Source organism: Arachis hypogaea, chromosome 17, assembly GCF_003086295.3.
Source record: "Arachis hypogaea cultivar Tifrunner chromosome 17, arahy.Tifrunner.gnm2.J5K5, whole genome shotgun sequence".
In the NCBI taxonomy this organism is placed as follows: Eukaryota; Viridiplantae; Streptophyta; class Magnoliopsida; order Fabales; family Fabaceae; genus Arachis; species Arachis hypogaea.
Window position 1 is genome coordinate 131,967,345 of NC_092052.1, and position 20,795 is coordinate 131,988,139.

Below are 20,795 nucleotides of genomic sequence, written 5' to 3' on the forward strand. Positions count from 1 at the left end.
CTTATACTTCCTCTTTACGTTAACCCATTCTGCATTGATAGTACATTATTAGTATTATACAATTATACAATAATATATACCTTTGGAATTTTACTTTTTACCATTTGTTTCAATTCTCATTTTATATATATATCTTGATACAGAGATTTTCTTTCATCCCCGTTAAAAAAGATATACTTCGTTAATTAAATTTGACAAAAATAATCATATGATACACTTAAATATAAGGTAAAATATCTACTTCAAGATATGATGTTATTATAATTTCTCTAATTTATATGTAAAAGGTATGATTTCCCCTTTCAATATAATGATTCGCCGATTCATCACATGTTTCCAAATGGCTACACTCCTTCACCAATAGTACTTTGGCTTATTTAAAATCATATCCCTAATTTAAATTAGTGATTCTCTAATCTCTTTCTATCTTGATGATTTCTTTAAGCATTATAATAGCAATGACTTCTATTATTTTATACTAAATCTAAGTAAGGTCTTCTTATTATAATTCAAACTTTTTTGGTTAAGTTCTCATCAATAATGGTCCACCTCAAACAAAAATGACCAAAATTTAGATGAAAGGGTGTCGTTTTCAACACGACCAAAAGATGGCCATTGAAAAGCACTACAAAATTTGTGTGCATATCAAAATATCTGTTTTATTGTTTTCTTTCGCTTATTAAAATAACTCATAATAATGCGCTATATATGTTTCAGAAGAAAAAAAATTTGATAATTAACATTTTTAATTTCAAGAGAGGTAAATATTAAATCTGTACCCAAAAAATTTTGGCGCTGATAAAATGGTATCTGACTTTTATTATTAACAAAATAGTCCCTAAATAATTTTAAAATTTGACAAGTATGCTTCTGAGCTCACCGGAGCACATTTTCGACGAAAATGATGCTGAGGTGGCTACTAAATTTTGATGATATGAATACTTTATTAAATGCATATACCAAAGTAGAATTTTTAATTAATTATCTAGTCCAACCTGAAAAATTCAAAATCTTCTTTCCCCTCTAAACCCTAATTTTTCCTTTCCTAATGCACCCTCTCAATCATTTGTTGTCCTAAACCTGGAAATCTTCATGAATCCTAATCCAGCAAAAGATCCTCCCTCCCCATCACACTCTCTCACTCTTTCAATCATGAATTGTCCCAAATCTACAGATTAATTTACAATTCAAAAAGATCAATAACAATAAAGTTCAAAGAAAACAAACATATTCATATATAACAATCAAAATAAAATAAAATAAAATAAATCTCAACACAGACACCACATAAACAAGAGACGAATTTAGACAAGGTCAGAAGAAAAGCACCAGAGACAGAGGAGACACATTACAGCGGAGCTAAGACAAAACATAGAGAGAGGTGATGGAGACGAGTAGGGAGACGAGGCATATGAGTGAGACGCTGCTGCTGCTGTGTGTGTCTATTCTTATGCTTGACCGCAAGGAAGGAAGCGAGTCACCGCGAAGCATAGACCGGCGAGGTGACGCTGAGGAGAGAACAGTGAAGATGCAGGGATGACGGAGAGTGGGTTTAGGCTAGGCGACAGCGGTGAAGGTGCACATACGACACAAGGCCGACGAAGGCGACAGACGACATAGGAGCTGATGGACACAGAAGACCCGTCGACAAGATGGCGACTGTACTGTGTCAGTGACAGTGGCTATGTGAAACTAAGAAAGTTGAGGCGCCACGTTGAGCTCCACTACCCTTTTGGGGAGAGTGCATTGAGAGAGTGAGAGAGTGTGTTGGGAAGGAAGAGGGGATTAGGGTTCAAAAGGGGAGATTTTGGATTTTCCAGGTTAAATTGGTAACTAATTAAAAATTCCACCCTGGTATATACATTTAATAATAAGGTTGCCATATCATCAAAATCCGGTGGCCACCTCAGCATCCTTCTCGTCAAAAATGTGCTTCAGTGAGTTTAGAGGCATATTTGTCAAATTTTAAAATTATTTAAGGATTATTTTGTCAATAACAAAAGTCAGAGCCAAAAATTTTTAGGTACCAATTTAGTATTTACCACATTTAAAGAATATCCATACTATCTATAACTAGAGGTGGCAATGGGGTGGGTAGAGGCGGGTTTTTGCCTTATCTAATCCAACTCATATACGCAGTTCTTGTACAGCGCTGAGGCGGTCTTGTGCCAAACTACATAGGGATCGATGACTGAAGTAGCATATCTATCGGCGGCGTGCTCCCCACTTTGCTGAGATTGCTGAGTTGCGACCTCTAGTCTCTGCATGTAGAACTCCTACGTAACACATCTTATTGTGATTAGTACGACAACTATACAGTTAATCTCTAATTATATATTAGAAGATTAGGTGTATGTTTACTCACATAATGATCTTGAGACCGCCGATCAGCAAATCTCACTTTGTTCTCTTTCAACGTGTGGGTGTACTTGAACATCTTTGCCAATGTCGCCTCGCAATCCAACGACTTCGACTACACGTGTTGCATTAAAACAATATTATTAGAATATAACTAAGTTAATATAGAAATTAAAGACACTACATAGCAGTCTGGCCTTAATCTTCATGAAGGTCGCTGAGCTGCCGGATACTTGGACTACCTGGTCGATGCCCTGTTAGCTCTGTTGGTAAGACACCGATGCCTAAATCCCTCATCAGTCTCCCAGTGAACTAACAGAGCTTTCTTTATTTTCGGTCGGAGCCAGGTCATCAGGTGGCCCCGCCCCTCACGAACATCCTCCAGCATCTGTTGTAGCCGCCGACCCATTCGATGGTCATATATATTCCTAATGAGGACATCGTGAGAGGCGTCCCATATAAAGTGCAGTTGCGTAAAAAAATTTTAAAACTAGTTAATAAAAATAGAAAATATAAACTAGCTAAAAAGGTTTGAAACTAAAAAACAAAAAATTAATTACCGTCCATTTTTGAAACCATCGCTTTCTAGTCTCAGAGGAGATCTTCTTGTAGTTGGGCCAGGGGTGGTCATACATTAGCTTGATGATGTTGATCATCTCTTTAGTATATGCGTTGTTGTTCGATGCAAACCTATCAATAATCTACAGACAAACCAACATGAAAATATAAATTAAAACTTCAGAAGCAAATAACCATAATATATAGAGATTTTTATAAAAATTTTGACAGAGTTTCATCTATAACTGGAATGCGCCACAAATTCTTTCCATCAACAGTTAACTTAAACAGCACCAAATATCAACAATCAATGAACAACAGATACTTTCAGCAATTCACTAATTAGCAATTCACTAATTTGAAAAACTAGCACTACACCACTGCACCAATCATCTAACAAATATCCCATCTCAAACCATGTCTCTTACTCACAGCTGTCACCTACACACAAAGCTTTCTCCCTAGCAGTCTCAGAGTTGCATGAACCTAAGCACTACGATGAGGCCATAGCACATTCCTGTTGGAGGGATGCGATCAAAGCTGAGTTAGATGCACTGAAATTAAATAAAACTTGGACATTAACCACACTCTCAGTAGGAAACCATGCTATTGGTTGTAGGTGGATATTTAAGATCAAATTCAAATCGTATGGCACGATCAAGAGGCATAAAGTGCGTTTAGTCGCTAAAGGATTCACCCAGACACAAGGCTTTAATTATTTCGACACATTCAACCCAGTTGTGAAGGGTGCAACGATTCGAATCCTCCTCTCCATAGCTGCTATGCAAAGGATTGGCATGTCCAGTAGCTAGATGTCAATACCACATTTTTACACAGAAATTTGCACGAAGAAGTATACATGAAAATTTCACTAGAATTGTCTGTCTCAAACCCTAATTTAGTGTGCAAATTGGACAAGTCACTTATGGGTTAAAGTAGGCTAGTAGGCATTGACATGAAAATCTATATTTCGAACTTAATGCTTCCGGTTACACACAATCAAAGCATGATTATGCTTTGTTTAACCTTCACAGCAATACTTGTGTATGTTGACGATCTAGTGCTTGCTGGAAATTGTTTAGAGGAGATTAACAGGATCAATAAGGTACTTGATGATGCATTCAGAATTAAGGATATAGGAAAACTAAAGTACTTCATTGGGATGGAAGTGGCACGCAGCAGCAAAGGCATTGCACTGTACCACCGCAAATACGTTCTAGACTTGCTCTCTGAATATGACATGACCAATGCCAAGCCTGTCACCACATCCATGGATTATTCAACCAAACTTTCCAAAGATTGTGCTGCACCATTCCAAGATATTTTCCTCTGTCGAAGACTCGTCGACCGCTTACTATATCTGACCAACACGAGGCTTGATATTAGTTTTGCCGTTGGGAAGCTGAGTCAATGCCTCGACTGTTCCACCATTTCTCACCACCAAGCTGTGCTTCGCGTATTGAAATACCTTAGGCTTGTCCCTGCCCGAGGTCTATTTTTTCTTACATCTTTCGATTTGTGCCCAACTACATACTCTGACTCAGACTGGGCTGGCTGTCTAGACACACGGCGATTAGTTACGGGGACATGTTTCTTTTTGGGATCGTCTCTTGTCTTTTGGAAGAGCAAGAAACAAGTGACCGTGTCCTGCTCCTCCTCTGAGGCAGAATACAACCATACAAGGCACTAGTAGCGGTTGTTTGTGAGTCATAGTGGCTAGCTTTCATGATGATTGAATTCAGAATACCCCTCTCGAAGCCTATATTATTATACTTTGACAGCAAATCTGCATTGCACATCACTGCTAATCCTGTCTTCCATGAACATACCAAGCACATCGAAATGGGTTGTCACATTTTGTGTGAGAAGACTCACAATGGATTAGTCAAATTGCTGCCAATTCATTCCAACAAACAAGTTTGCATATGTATTCACTAAACTATTACCTCCTGGCCCGTTTCAGACCTGCATTTCCAAGCTCAGATTGTTTGGCTCGTTAGCTAAATTATTATTATTATTATTATTATTATTATTATTATTATTTATACAACCTACATATAAACTTAATTGTGTTAATAGAGGAATCAAGGTATATCACATCCTAAAAGAATAATAATAGATTATTCTAATGGTGGGGTTACACACTTTGAAATTTATAACTTAGGTTTCATTCTTTGCCATATTGTAGGGAGACTAAAGTGATATCTAATATATTAAATTCTTTTTTTTCTATGGTCAATTTTTTTTATTTATCCATTCTATAATAAATCTATCATTATAAATTTTATACATTCAGAAAAAAATCAGTATGTTGGTATTATTATTATTGTTGTTGTTAATTACTATTAAAATAGTGACAAAAATAGTGTTAAAACTACTATATCAATATTGTTTTAATAAATATTTTTGTTCTACTTGATCTTGTTATTTTTATTTATGTTATTTGTCACAAAAGAAAAGCACATTCCTAAGTGGCATATGGGTTTTCCATTATTCGATATTAATAATGCATTGAAAATAAACAAAAACAATTTGACGAAAGATGTCTAGATAAGCATCTCTTCTCTATATGTGAAGAAAATTAATTACATACTACCAATTGTATGATATAATTTTAGGGAGCTAATAATATTATATTATTTTATTTTATTTAATATTCATAATTTTATATTTATAATATTTATGATATTTATAATTACATATTTATTATATTTGATATTATTTAATTATTTTAATAATAATTAAAAAACACAAAACAAAGCAAACAATAATTAAAAAAATACAAAATAAAGCAATTTTAAATTATTTTCAACTGGCTTTCTATTATATCGCAAATATTTTTTATAAACTTATTATTTGAGTGCAGAACATTCCATTATGGATAAATATGCTTATGCTCACATTCAATTTATTGGATAAAGAATAATAGAATCTCCTATGTCTTTGCATTGGTTTATTTTAATTATTCTTTTTGCTTTTCAAAGTGCTGATTCTTTCATGTTTTAAGTTATTTGAGCATATCACTTTTTCCCATAATTAAAAAGAAGAAAAGAAGAGCATAAATTAAAACATTTAAAAAAAAAAAAGAGAAAAAATTCCAATTAAAACATTATCGATACATCAAAATTAAAACGCTATATATATAAATATAAAGACAGAGATATATTAAGATAAATTTAAATTTTTAAAGTAAAAAAATTAGTAAAATAATAAAATAAATGATTAATTTTATTATTAATTTATAATTTTTTATAAAATATGTGTTCTAATACCTTAATTTAAGAATGATTAATTTTTTACTTGATCATTTTACTAATTTCTTCGTTTTAGATAATTTTGATCCATATTAAGATATGGTGGTACAAATTTATGAAATTTTTTATATCATCAAATTGAAGAAATAAAGGAGTACACGAGTTGAACAAGGATTATTTGTGATTTTTTTTTTCTTTAATTACTCTTATCATATTCTTTTATTTACAGTAATGCTCTTATGTAGTTGAATTCACTCTTCTCTTTGTCTCATAATGAAATTAAAAAGGTGAAAATTTAATGGTTGGTTTTTTCAACAAACTAACCTATTATCATTCAAATAATTTATATCTCAACCTATGATGATATTTGTAATAAATTTAACCCTTATACAAGATCAAAATAAAATAAATCTGTTATCCACTATCACTATTTTGATGATTGAATATTGAAAAGAATAAAATCACATCATTATTAAAAAGATGGATTCTAGTATCAATATGTTATGATGATTATATAAATATTATTAAATTAAAATTATATTATTTTTATATTTTAATAATTTTTTTAAATAACAATTTAAAAATATTATTTAATAAAAAATTATTATTTTAAAATTTTAACAATATTTTTTAAAACACCATACTCATCATAGACACCAAAATGGTAGTGGGTACTGATTACCCGTTCGAACCCGAAATGAACTAATTAAATTGGTTCTGAAACTAACGGGTCCAATTCGAACCAAACCGATGACTTTTGTTAGTAATTGGTTCGGGTATCGGTTTTGGAGGTGCGGAACCCGAACCAACCCGCGAACCCGATCATATATTAATTAAATAAAAAATTAAAAAATATATATGGCTTTTTCATTAGACAATGATTATTCATTATTAATATGTTTGAATTTTAATGAGTTTAGTTTTTAATGTATTTGGTGTTTAACATGTTTGGATTATTTTTATTGATGTTACATGTTTATTGTACTTGTTGAATTTTTAAGATAAAAATTTAGTTTTTTTTTTTATGAATTTCAAAGTCATCGGGTACCCAATTATCTGAATCGAATCAATTTGTTCTTAATCGGTTTGGTTTGGTTTGATTTAGATACGTATACAAAAAATGCAAATCCAAACCAAACCGAATCAATTATATTTTGATCAATTCGATTCTAATTTTACTATAAACCCAAACAAAACCGACCTGTACTCCCCCGTTATGACCCTGTTTAAAAACATTTGACGCATGTAGAAGACAAAAATCAACATGTACATTCGGACAATCCACAAAAAGAGGACAAAGTGCCAAGAGCCACACACATGTCTTGCATATATCACAATCCTTGAAAACTTACTTTTCATATGCCAAAGAGGAAAAAAATTGCATTTTAAACTTTTTCATTGCTAAATGTTTAGAATTTGTTATTTGTATGTAATTTTTTTGCTAAATAATGTAATTATTTTTTTATTTTTTCATATATCTATTAAACTATTATTTTCACGATAAATCAATAATGTCCCACCAAATTTTACGTAGCCACCAATTTGAATTATATAATGTTACCACTTTATTTATTTTTACAATTTTTCCTCTTTTAATGAGTATAAATATAATACTATTTTGACCCTAGAAAACTTGGTTAGCTAGTATATTGATTATATTTTTTTATCCTAATTGGTCTAATAATTAGTTTTTATTAGTCTACTTAAACAAGTGTCGAGAAATTTAAATTTTATCTTGTGCATACATCAATTTATTGATTAATGACAAACTCTTAAATAAAGCTCAAATCTATAGTAGATTAATTTTTGTCTTATCGAATTAAAGATTAAAAAAAACTAATTTATTTATTTATTTATTTCTTGTTTTATTTTTATAGTTACGGGAATATAGTGGCAAATTGCTTAGCTTAGATTTGGTCATAATCATCAATTCTTATCTTACATGTTTTCTTTAACCCTAAGCCACTTAACTGGTTATTTAACGAGCAGTAAGACAAGTAGATATTTGAGAATTTTTACTATAAATTTATAAGTTTTTACAAAAAAATAAAATATTAAAAAAGTCAGGAAACAAATTGTAAATTTATAAGTTTTCAAGAAAAATATTAAATAAATTATTGAAAAATTAAAATACAAAATTTATAAGTCTATTATGCGATACTATGCACACAACTCATTTTTTTGTTAGATTTATAAATTCATTGTTGCTGTTCATCGGGATGAAACTTATTTATTTATTTTTTCTCAAGAGCTATAAATTCATTATATAATTTTTTAAGAAACTATTTATATTACTAATCATTTTTAACCTATTTGTATGTGTAGTTTATTACCTATTACCTGGTTCACTTAAAAAAAAAAAGGAAAAGAAAAGGAAAAAACTAGAAATATAATGTGTTTATAAGAATAAATTATAACGTAAAAAATGTAAAGATTTATAATTAAAAAATTTAATATATTCTTATAAAATTCGAATTCTCCATAAAAATGTATTACATAGATTTTATATTAATAAAATATTAGAACTAAAATTTTTTATAATTAAAAGTAATAATTTACTCACTCAATTTAAAAATTGTGAATAATATAATATTTTTAGAATTTAATTTTAATATATTAATAGTGTAAATTATTTTATAATAATTATATAATTATATTTATTTTTTTAAATAATTAATATAAAAAATATTTATTTTTATTAATGCGATAACATTATATCATTGAATACTTTAAGTTCTTATTTTTATATTGGTTTAATTACTCTATTGGTCCCTATAGTTTTATAAAATTTTCAATTAAGTCCCTATAATTTTTTTTTTTTTTAATTAAGTTCTTACACTAAATTTTTTTTTTCAATTAAGTCTATCTTAGTAGTAATTGGCTTAATTTGATAGGAACGCAACTAAAAAAAAAATTGATATAAAAACCTAAATAAAAGGAAAAAAAAGTGAAGGGACCCAATTAAAAAAAAATTTGATGCAAAAACTCAATTAAAAGAAAAAAATATAGAGACCTAATTGAAAATTTTACAAATCTATAGAAATCAACAGATTAATTAAACTTTTTATATTTTAAGCAGAACAAATTACAAAGCATAAGAATAAGCAGAAGCAGCCAGCGTGATTCCAACGCGTGGAATGATCACGTTTTATTTCCAGTCACCTGCATCAGCACTTCATACACCTCACTATCACACGATCCCTCACTCTATTCTTCTCTCTCTCTATAAATACCTCTTCATTCATTTCCCCTCCAATTCATTCCTTCTTTACTCTCATTCCCTCACTCTACTCTCATTTTTTTTCCTCTGTTCTCCCCACAAACATTTCAGGTTCACTTCCCACCAAAAAAAAAAAAAAAAAGCTCTATTTCTCTATTTTTCTTTTATTCTCTCTCTTTATTTTGTGCCAACCAATTCCAATTCACCTTTTTCCGAGTCTCTCTCCCCCTTCTTCCAGAAAATTGACCCTAATCAGATTGATTTCGTTCTCTTCTTTCACCTTCTATTTCGATTTTTCGTGACACTTGTTTTGATTATCGCTGCGCGGTTTCGAGTATCGGGAAATTGTTTTGAGGAATTTTGATTAAGGTGTTAGGGTTTTGATTCTTAGGTGCGTGAGTATGAGGCTGATGGATGAGGTTGAGAAGGAGGAGGAGAAGGTAGTGGGGGAGGTTCAAGATCAATGGTGTCCGGTGGTGAATGCTGGATTCTCTTCGCCGAAGAAATTCGTAGTTGTTGGTTACGCTCTTACTTCAAAGAAGATTAAGAGCTTCATGCAGCCGAAGCTTGAAGGATTAGCTAGGTAAATAATAATAATAATAATAATAATAATAATAATAATAATAATAATAATAATAAAGCAAAATACGAAGAAATTTGTTCTGTCAATAAAAGTTTCTAGTTTCTACTTGGTTCTTCTTGTTGTTTTCTGTAATTAACAGTTTCATTTTTTGAAAAAATATGTTGGGAGGAAAAAGTGGCTTTTCATGATCACATTCGAGTTTGGACAAAGAATGTTAAATGTGTTGCTCATTTCATCCGATGAGATTCCTCCAGCATGCGTCGTTTTCAATTGGTTGGCGAGAAAGTGAAAGGAACTTTTCTAACCATAGGAGCATCTGCTATAATGACCCCAAAGATATTTTTATTTTTCTTGAACAGTTTTTATGTTTATCTGGGAAGTGGGAACTGTAGCATCAAAACAAAAGCTCTTACACAAAACTATTATACAGGAGGAGGAGGGATGGATTCAAATGACTTAATTATAATTTGCTTTTTGGAAGGATTTAAATTTTACTGACTTATTTAGAAACATACATAAGATGCTGATTCATTGATTGTACTAGTGATATGATAGTTGTATGCTTCCTTTGTTGGGTGTCCTGCATAAAAAGTATAAGAAACTATATTCTGTTTATAAAAAATGATAATTGCAAACTTTGGTTATGATTTTGCATGGAAGAGTTGTCTGTGAACCTTAAGAACACTGAATACAAGGATTGTATTGTATCTGCTTTTCTCTCTGGTATATCTTTGTTCTTTGTAGTCTTTAGCTTGTTACTGATTTGAATTACTACAAATTATTATGCAGGAACAAGGGGATACTCTTTGTAGCCATTGACCAGAATAGGCCTCTTTCAGAGCAAGGTCCTTTTGATATAGTGTTACATAAGGTTATAATTCCTTTTGCCATGAACTTCCTTCCCAATTTTTTTTTTCTTTTTCAAGTAAAATCAAAATTTAATTGGTTCTCATCTGCTGTTGTTGACACACAAAAAGTTCAATTTATTGTGCTCACTGTTTATAGTACTACATCACGTGCTCTAACTATTAACCATCCCTGTTCAGTTTGGACTGATTACTGATCACTCTTATGTTTTTTTACCCTTCTTTTTTTTTTTTTTGGCTCTCCATTGTACAAATGCAGTTATCATGCAAAGAGTGGCGCCAGGTTCTTGAGGTTGGTCCCTTTAATTTTCTCGTCGTATGTAATTATTGTGTTGATCATCATTATTAATGGCTTAATGCTTGTTGCTGGTATTGTTTTCTTATGTAACTTTTGCTAATTGGGATTTAAAAAAAAAAAAATTCACTGGAAAGGCTGGTCAATCGTCACCAACTAACTTGACTAGCATTTTTAACTTCTGCCTGACACAATTTGCAGAGTGATTCCTCAATTACTCATTATGAATCATGGTCCAGTAGTTGAGGTAGAGGCCTCAAGGTCCCTGCAAGTGAGGATGTTACTATTTTCATGGCCATCTAGCTCATTCTCTCAGGTTTTCTTGACAAGTCTTTTCAAAAGGTTTTTTCTTCTTTTACACACTCTGAGCTAGATTCATTTCTCCTTGGTGCCTTGGTACACTTTTGCATGGCTAAGGCCTAAGAGAGATGCCATACCAATTCCAATCTTGTGTTTGATCCTCTAGGCCATATAGTGCTAGCTGTACTTTTGGATCAGATTTAGGTGTAATAGTTCCCAAGTACATATAAATTTTGCTAATTATTCCATCCTCACTATTCTGATCAGTCAACATAGATTGTTGGATTGTCTGGCCTGTTAGTAACCAATGAGTGCTGCCTGGTATAAAATGTTACCAACTGAATGATTGTGTCTATAACTCTTCATGGAAATTTATAGTAATACCTGAATTGTTCGGTTAAAGCATAAACACAGAACAAAGAAAAACATAGTAGCATTGATAAATGAAGATATGACCACAAATTCTTAAAAGGATGTGTAGTGTAGAATAGGAATGCTTGCCGGAATTAAGATGACATATTAAAATAGGATTCATGCATAGCCCAAGAAGCTAATGTCTGGTTGTTCTTCTTAGGACATTCTTTTTAAGTTCACATTGTGTTATTCTGCTAATGTCACTTAGTGCCCACAGACTCGAACCTGTTCTTCTCGAAAGCTTGCTAATCTGCTATTCATTTGTCTTTTTTATTTTTTCAAAGAAAAACATCGTTTTATCCTACAGAATTGTTCTCTTCTGTTGAGTGAAGATTTTATTGCAGTATAGAATATAGATGAGAACCCATTTCTCTAATATCTTGGTCTATTCTATAATTTAAGACACAATTGTAAATATATTCCAAAATGCCATATAATTAAATCATTGAACGTGTAATTTCTTAGTCAGTTAATTATTAAGTAGAGTGCGGCTCTCATGTTTGAATGAATGAAAGTTTAGTAAAGACATCCTCTTTGCTTTGTGTCCAGAATCCTTGTATAATGGACATAGCATTCAAGTGATCATTGCAATGTACCCAAAATTGAAAGGAACATGGATGTTGAATATTTCTTGTTGGAGTGGATGCTTTGTTTAGAAGAAAATGTTAAGTTTACTAGGTATTAATTAAAAGCGAGGTGTATGTTTCGTTTCTGTGCTTGTATATATAAGAATAAATATTCTGATAATTCATTTGGGAAATATCACTGCTGCTTCATACATGTTTAATTGTTTTTAATTCACAGCCAATCCTATTCTAGTTATTTTTGTAACTTTTGGAATCCATTGGCTTCCCTTTCCAGTTCTTAACTCCTTTGGTTACTCTTTTTTTTTACTAACTTTTTTATAGGATTATAGACAATCACACCCAGAAGTTACTGTTCTGGATCCTCCTGATTGCATACAACATTTACGTAACCGTCAACACATGCTTCAGGCTGTTGCTGAGATGAACTTTTCTGATTCTTATGGTATTTCTATTTCTTCCTTCACCTTTGATTAAGTACAGCTGGAGAGAATTGCTATTAAGTTAATCAATAATAAACTTGCTCATAAAAACATCCTTTCAGGGAAAGTTGGTGTTCCTCGGCAATTAGTTATCAAGAGAGACGCCTCAGCCGTCCCAGAGTTGGTCAACAGAGCTGGCCTGAATTTACCTCTAGGTATTTATATGTTGGTATTTTCTTAAACTACTTTTATATGCTGCAGTTGCGATTTCTCATAGCATGGGCAAATGGCCATTTGTTAGTATGAGGGATTTCTGAGACACAGTCATCAAAACTAGTGAACATAGGCATTGTAATCCTATCTTTATTGCATCTGGTCAGCTTAGTTATCACGTAAATATGTGATACTTAAATTTGAACTCTCGTTGATATGTTTCTAATTCCAAATCATTTCAGTTGCAAAGCCACTGGTTGCCGATGGAAGTGCAAAGTCTCATGAATTATCCCTTGCTTATGAGCCATACTCTCTTCAAAAACTTGAACCTCCTTTTGTTCTTCAGGAGTTTGTCAACCATGGTAAGCAAATTTCCATTTGTTTGGCAATGATTTACTCTTACATTATTTGAATCCCAAGTGAATAACAGGTGCCGTTTATTTTGGTGTAGGAGGTGTTCTCTTTAAAGTTTATATAGTTGGTGATGCAATAAAGGTTGTCAGACGGTTTTCATTACCTGATGTTTCCAAGTGGGAGCACTCCAAGGATGCTGGCATATATCGTTTTCCAAGGGTTTCTTGTGCTGCAGCTTCAGCAGATGATGCGGATCTGGACCCCATTGTTGGTGGTAAGTTATCATGTCCTAAATGCCAATTGACTATGCTTTCAAAGTGTAATAGATATACTTCAGGAAAGGATTGAGTTGGCAGGCTGTTTGGTCTGTATTTGATCTTCCGTGAGGAGGCTCTTATATAGTTATGTCAAAAAAAAAAAGTGCTCTGCTTTGTATGAAATGCAATGCATGACCTCCTTTACATGTGGTAAAATTGATGATTCTGGATCCAAGGCTTTCAATAGACCTCCAATTGTGGACTCAAGCAGGCCTTCTTATTCTCCCCTTAAAAGAAGAGATACCCAAAACAAATTTGTCCTTGTCCTGATTGGTGCCTCTGGGCTGACGCATTGTTCTTTGCAATTTGCATAGTTGTCATGCAATAATTGTGCCAGTCTGTTAGACAATGTGCTAATATCTTACCTGTTTGTGGTACAACATTCCTAATTTGTCTAATATGAGGTTAGGTGGTCATAGGCATAATTCATGCTTGCATTTGGAAATCTGAGCCCTACTTACGATTTAGGTTATTAACAAAACAAAAAATTATGCTACTTACTATTCTCCTGATTTTCTCCATCTTTCACCCTGCAGAGCTGCCTCCAAGACCCCTACTTGAGAAGCTGGCTACAGAACTCCGATGGCGATTGGTAATTTTCTCAATTTATCAGTTAAAGCTTTCATGGTTATTCATATTAGGACTATAAATAAAATATGAAATCTTTGTCCTAATTTTCACATCCAGGGTCTTAGATTATTCAACTTGGATATGATCCGCGAGTATGGAACTAGAGATCGGTTTTACGTCATTGACATAAACTACTTTCCTGGTAAAAATGAATATATGTTACTGTTAACATACTTCTCCTTGAGTTTGTTTAATTACCTTGAAATGCCATTGGTATTTGTTTTAAAGTGGTATTTTAAATTGATGCAGGATATGGCAAAATGCCAGAATATGAACACATATTTACAGACTTCTTGTTGAAGCTGGGGAATGGGAAGTACAAGAAAAAATCTGGCTAAGTGATGAAATTGACATCATAACGTAAGCATAATTGCCTCTCATTTGAGGCTCCAGATTATGGCTAGAGGCAGTATCTTTCTTAGTCCGTATTACTAACAATTTCTTCATTTGCACTGTGTGGAGAAGTCATAGGACAACTTCCGGAACGCTTAGCGTGGCGGGAACATCAGCCGGTACAGAAAAACCGATATTCTTACTACTGAAAAGTAACAGAAGCTATTGCATTCAGCATCAGTACATAGCAGAGTGCTAAATCCTGAAGTTTCTAGCTTAGCCTTGATAAGAAATAGGAGACTCTAGCTCTAATTCTGCAACTCTTGAAGGATCTGTCTCCGTGGAAAAAATGGTGACTGGTGGTGGTGCCTCACCACCAATGCTGATGATAATATGAAAGAGAGAGACGACCTTTCTTGTAGCACAAGTTAACAGGGTTTCAAGTGCACTACTGATTGTTCTTTGCTGTATATACATGTAGATTCTTCACGTTAGCAACCTAATCTTTGATCTCAAGAAATCAAATTTAATTATTATTGCTATATATCTCGTTGTAATTACCTCAGCTAAATGGCTGAGCACAATAGGCGTTCTCGCGTAAGTTAATTATAATAAATTCTCTCTCTCTCTCTCTCTCTCTCTCTCTCTCTCTCTCTCTCTCTCTCTCTCTCTCGTGTAGTAGATTGTATATTCGGTATGTAAAACGTTACGTTGTTAATATTCCTACCTATCATAAGATTTTCACAGCCGATTATTTTGTATATATTCAATACGGGGCATCCGAAGTCTATATGATTAACCTGATTACCAGTCAAAATTAGATGGGTTAGGCTTAAAAATTCTTTAACCTATATAAATCAACCTTGCTCATTTAATTGAGATGTTAACCAGCACACTTGCCATAATTGCAAATAAATTTACACTTTTGGGTAGTTCCAGGACGGAGTGGGGGAGATGGATTGCTGGGTTCAATTCGAACCTGGGAGTTTGCTCGTCCTTCCAAGGCTTGTTGCCGAAACAGATTCTTTTGCTTTGGTAGAACTGCTGAGTAATAAGAAGAAAGCTCAGGGGCACTCAAGTACCTTGGCTAGATAGATCCAGAATTGGTTAACTCGAGATTGGCAAATGATCATTAAGCACAAACACACAAGGAAACGGGACAGCTGATTGGCTAGCAAAGAATGGTTTACAAAAGAGTTTTAGTTTCCATTTTGTTGATATAACCCCTTCTTCCTTGTATCAAATCTTTAATGATCATTGTAGGACTTGGATGATTAGTTTGATGTAATTTTGGACTTTATGCCCCGTTTAGGTATCCAAAAAAAAAAAAGTTACTAAAAGCTTTGCCTTGTTTTGCTACTTACTCTTGTGAAATATCTACGGTTTCCATTGAGACTTGAACTCGAGTGTTGTTTGAGGTTTACAAAATTTCTACTAGCCTTAGAGTCTCACTTAAAAAAACTTATTTTGTTATCTTTCCATTTACCTTTTTTAACGTGGAAAAAGAACTGTTTTTGACCTTTTGATATAAAATTAAAGGAGCAATCTAGTGTACAGATTGGAGTGGTATAAAGAGAGAATATAATTTCTTTTATAGTTATTTTTTATTATTTTATTATTATTCAAAATATGGATCTTACTTTTATTAATCTCTCTTTCATTCTATTAAAAGAAAAATCTATAAACTTACATCTTTACCATATAACTCACCAAAATTAAAACTCTGGACAGAAATTTGAGTATAGAAATGGCTTTAACGACCAAATCAATATTTGGATTGGTTTCACTCTAAAGTCATCAATTTACCACTATGGAGTATAGATTAATTAAAATGGATAGTGTGTTTTTTTACTTTAGTCATGATCTAGCTCATTATCTATCCTAGTGTGTTCATATTCAGCCTTCAATTCTTCAAAGGAGAAAGACAAATGATTCATCCGTAACCATAGGAGAAAGGATAACTGCAGAACTCCCCCATCTAATAATAAGTTTCTTCCTCAATTTAAACATATCCAATCTAGTCTCAGTTTTATAATTAAAAATCAAATTTATTCTTCAATCATCAATCTAATTAACATATTCCTTATGTGTCAATTAAAAAAGGGAGCCAATGAGTAATAGCTCAAATGGCATAAATTTCCCGTACTTATCTAAGAGGTTGCGGGTTCGAGTCTTCATATTTTGGTAAAAAAAAAAAAATTAAAAAATGGCAAGTAAAGAAGCAACCATAGTTTAATTTAATTAACAAATAAAACAGAGAATGTAGCAGGCATAAGCTTCAAAGTAAACAACAAAAAGTACAATAAGATAACACCACCTAAGCAGCATCAGGAGGAGGAGGAGTGACGGAGTCATCGGCGGCGGGAATAACGACGGACCATTCAGGAGGTAGAGGAGGGAGAGGAGGGTATACAGTGGGCTTGCGCTTGATGTCCCATGGCTGGGTCTTACGTGGCCTTGTCTTAATGTGGTGCGCCGTTGCCTTCTTCTTCGGCCGAGAAGAGCACTCTATCACCAGTCCTCCTACTCCAATCGGAATCCGACTTCCGCCGATGCTTACCGGCGCCACCACCAATCTGCCACCGAATATGCTTGACACCGTCGACATGCTTCTCTACTCTATCACTCTTCTTTTTTCTGTGGTTTTGTTTTTCCCAATTCCCCCACCTTATCTCTCTTACCGTCAAATCCTTTGAGATTTTTTTGTTTGGGTATTAAAATTTTAGATTCCTTAACTACCCTTCTTTTTGTCTTCTTATGCCCCCTTTTTTTTTGTTCTGGCCCAAACAGATCCTTACACTTTGGGCTCAGACATACCCAAAGGCCCACCAAGATGATGCCAGCGTAAGTTTGGATCGACCATGCCACCATGGTGACCAGGGTTTCCTGAGTTGTTATGTAAAATAATAATAATAATAAAAATCCTATTTAAGTTTTATTTAGCCAAAGAAATATGATATTATTTCTATTTACATTTTTTCCCATGAAGTAACTACTAAAATTTTACCGTCATTACTCTACTTAATGACGTTCAATTAAATAATTAATATAAGGAAAACTAATTTATGGTGCTATTAAGAATAATCTTATTCTCATTTGATGATTTTATAAATGGTATATTACTGTAATATTGTTTTTATTTTTCCTCATCTAAGACTTAACTCAAAACAACTTAAAAAAAATTACCCTATACTTGTTAAAATAAAAAAATAAATTAGCTATTCGACCAACCTAACTTAGTTATCTATTATTATTATTATTATTATTATTATTATTATTATTATTATTATTATTATTATTATTGATCTTTATAATTTTACTAAATTTATAATTAAGTTTTTATATTTTTTTAGTTAGATTTTTATACTATTTTTAATTTTATAATTAAGTCTATTCCGTATAAAAAATATTAAAATTAATAAAATATTTTTTTAAAAAAATATATAGTAAAAGATTTAATTAAGTTTTTAATTGTAGATATCTTTTAATTTGCAAAAAAGTATTTCGTTAATTCTAACATTTTTTATACTAACAATAACCTAATTATAAAATTAAAAATAATATAAAAATTTAATTGAAACAAAAATATAAAGACCTAATTATAAATTTAATAAAATTATAGAGACTAATAAAATAATTAAAATTTATTATTGTTTGATCTTATAGATTAGGAACTATTGTTTTCGATTGAGTTTTTTTTTTTTTTAATGGGATGGCTTGAACAATTTTTTATCTTAGGCATTATAATTTATAAAATCACAAATTCATTCATAATAAGAGACAGATACAGAGGAGTGGATAGTGGCTTCGGCCTTGAGAATTTTGAACAACTATATCTGTTACAAGATATGTGTCTAAGGAAATAATAAATCATATGTGGTGTAGTGGTTTTATACGTGATTATTTTTTATCATACAAAGGATTTAAGTCATACCTGTTTTACTTACAAATATTTTTATTTAACTAATTTAATTTCATACATTTAAATTTTTGTACTTTTTAAAATTAATTTCTATATACTCTTCTCTCTATTTATTTTTTAAAAATGCATTTGATTTTTTAAAATATTAAAATAGTAACGTATTTAACATTCATATTAGTATATAGAAAATTGATAATGACTTATAATTTTATGTTTTAATAATCACATTTTTGTATTTTAGATGTTTGTTCTTGTCAAAAATATTAAATTTTTTTTTAATTTATATTGTTAAAAAAAAAATTTTATCTTGCTTTTTTGTCATATCTTATTTAATTTAGACTAATTATTTTGATATTTGTATCTTGTATTCTAGCTATAAGATATTAGCATCTTTTAACTAATTAACAATTTAATATTTTTTCAAGTTTTTAAAATATTTTTTTTAACTAAACACATTATAAAAATATTAGTATTTTGTAATTTTAAAGAGTACTAATAATATTGTTATGTTTTGGGTTAAGTACGATTTTGGTTCTAAGGTATAGGTCGAAAATTTTTTTTGTCCCCAATCTTTTTTTTACATACAAAATCGTCCCTAAGATTTAACTTAGTTTTAACATTGTCGTTACCTTAGAGACCAAAATCGTATGGAGATGGTGGCAGAAGTGGAGACAGAGGTGAATCGTGAATGACTTGGGAGCAGAAATACTCTCTTCTCTTAATTTTTTCTTCTTTTTTTATTTTATAATTTTTTGTTATGAGTAATTTGGTCCAAAATTTTAATATTTAAGTAAAAAGAATGATTCTAAAACTTAGTTTTAAAATTTAGGGATGATTTTTTATGCAAAAAAAATATTAAAAATGAAAAAAAAAATTTATCTATATATCTTAGGGATTAAAATTATACTTAATCCTTATATATTTTTTTATATAACTGCTATATTAAAAACAAAATTATTGAAAAAATTCTAAGATTTTTTTATATGTTGGTAAATTTTTTGTTTCAAAAAATCAATAACAACATATCATGCTTAAATTATTTTTATAATATAATATAAAAAAAATAATTAAAAAGCTTGTGTAAAGTTCGACCTCTATGTTAACATTTTTAGATATACTCATGCACACAACACTAAGAATTCTTATTCACTGCATGATCTCAACTAAGTTTTAAATCCGGGTGTGATCAGAAAATAAATTCTCTTCATTTTTTTAATAATTAAGGGAATAAATTATGATTTTTTATTATTAATTTTATAAATAGGACTAAAAATAAATATAAAAGAGAATAATAAAAGATTAAAAATCACACTTTATACTTTACACTCACAAGGCAAATAAATTGACATCGAGTTTCTTTCTTTGTTTTTTCTTTTAATTTTTGGTCACGGGGTTTCTTTATGTAATTAGTTAATCCACATTTCTTGCAGGCTGAAAAGTGAAAACCCATTCTTTCTGTTTTTTTTTTTTAAATTTTTGTGGTCGTGAGAAGCCATTTTAATTATTATGAAGGTTGAAAGCATATTGAGCTCTCTACTGTTCTTGCAAGACCCAGATATAATACTTTTGGATAGCCCATTTCCTTAGCCATCCAATTTTTTTCCCTGTACAATCTTTTATCGTATCTGACTGAAAAACAATAGAAAACTTCTTTTCTTATTGTCTCTTAATTACAAAATAATGTGAAATCATGTAAAAATAATGAATATCACACAACAAGGCTTAAAATCTTACATCAACGTTATTCATTACGTTTATCTTCATCTTAGTAAAAACATCTTAGTCAACAGAGAATCTTGTTATGCATAACCATATATATATAGATAAAAATTCAAATGCAGTTAATTTCATATGGAGAATTGTTAAATGATTTAACTGATTTGATTAAATTTTTATCTAATTACTTTTAACTATCAATTTTATATGAAATTGACTGCACATGAATTTTCAATATATATATAATGAAAATCCTAAAGTCACTTGAATAGTGTAAAACCCTTGTTTAGAATCAATCCTATTACACCTCTGTATCCTCGAAGGGGAAGTTTATAGTAATTTTAAATAGAGAAAGTTTAGGGGCAGCAGATTTTATAATTTTTAACCATCAATTAGTTATCAATGATATTTTTAATAGTATAAAATTATATCTAATAGTGTAGAATCATTCAATTT

General features: G+C 31.2%; 3 protein-coding genes across 8 annotated transcripts; 2 read left to right on the forward strand and 1 right to left on the reverse strand.

Annotated features, from left to right (window-relative positions):
* The first annotated feature begins 3,922 nt into the window (after window positions 1-3,922).
* Window positions 3,923-4,606, forward strand: LOC112763990 (uncharacterized mitochondrial protein AtMg00810-like). Its single transcript, XM_025809514.1, has one exon. The coding sequence runs from the start codon at window positions 3,923-3,925 to the stop codon at window positions 4,604-4,606; it is 684 nt and encodes a 227-aa protein (XP_025665299.1).
* Window positions 4,607-9,424: 4,818 nt separating this feature from the next.
* LOC112764714 (inositol-tetrakisphosphate 1-kinase 3) lies at window positions 9,425-15,326 on the forward strand. 6 transcript variants are annotated; one of them, XM_072223691.1, is made up of 12 exons: window positions 9,425-9,973; window positions 10,763-10,844; window positions 11,099-11,131; window positions 11,336-11,476; window positions 12,757-12,877; window positions 12,977-13,069; window positions 13,310-13,429; window positions 13,519-13,695; window positions 14,275-14,330; window positions 14,426-14,510; window positions 14,618-14,728; window positions 14,834-15,326. In XM_072223691.1, the coding sequence occupies exons 5-11, from the start codon at window positions 12,835-12,837 to the stop codon at window positions 14,704-14,706; spliced, it is 663 nt and encodes a 220-aa protein (XP_072079792.1). In that variant the 5' UTR covers window positions 9,425-9,973; window positions 10,763-10,844; window positions 11,099-11,131; window positions 11,336-11,476; window positions 12,757-12,834; the 3' UTR covers window positions 14,707-14,728; window positions 14,834-15,326. The 6 variants fall into 6 exon arrangements, with proteins under 6 accessions (XP_072079792.1, XP_025666252.1, XP_025666253.1 ...); XM_025810467.3 differs by lacking the exon at window positions 11,336-11,476; XM_025810468.3 differs by lacking the exon at window positions 11,336-11,476 and having other exon boundaries at window positions 12,765-12,877.
* A 1,692-nt stretch (window positions 15,327-17,018) lies between these two features.
* Window positions 17,019-17,309, reverse strand: LOC112766452 (large ribosomal subunit protein cL38). Its single transcript, XM_025812353.2, has one exon. It carries the CDS (start codon window positions 17,307-17,309, stop codon window positions 17,019-17,021), a length of 291 nt encoding a protein of 96 aa, XP_025668138.1.
* Between the last annotated feature and the right edge of the window lie 3,486 nt (window positions 17,310-20,795).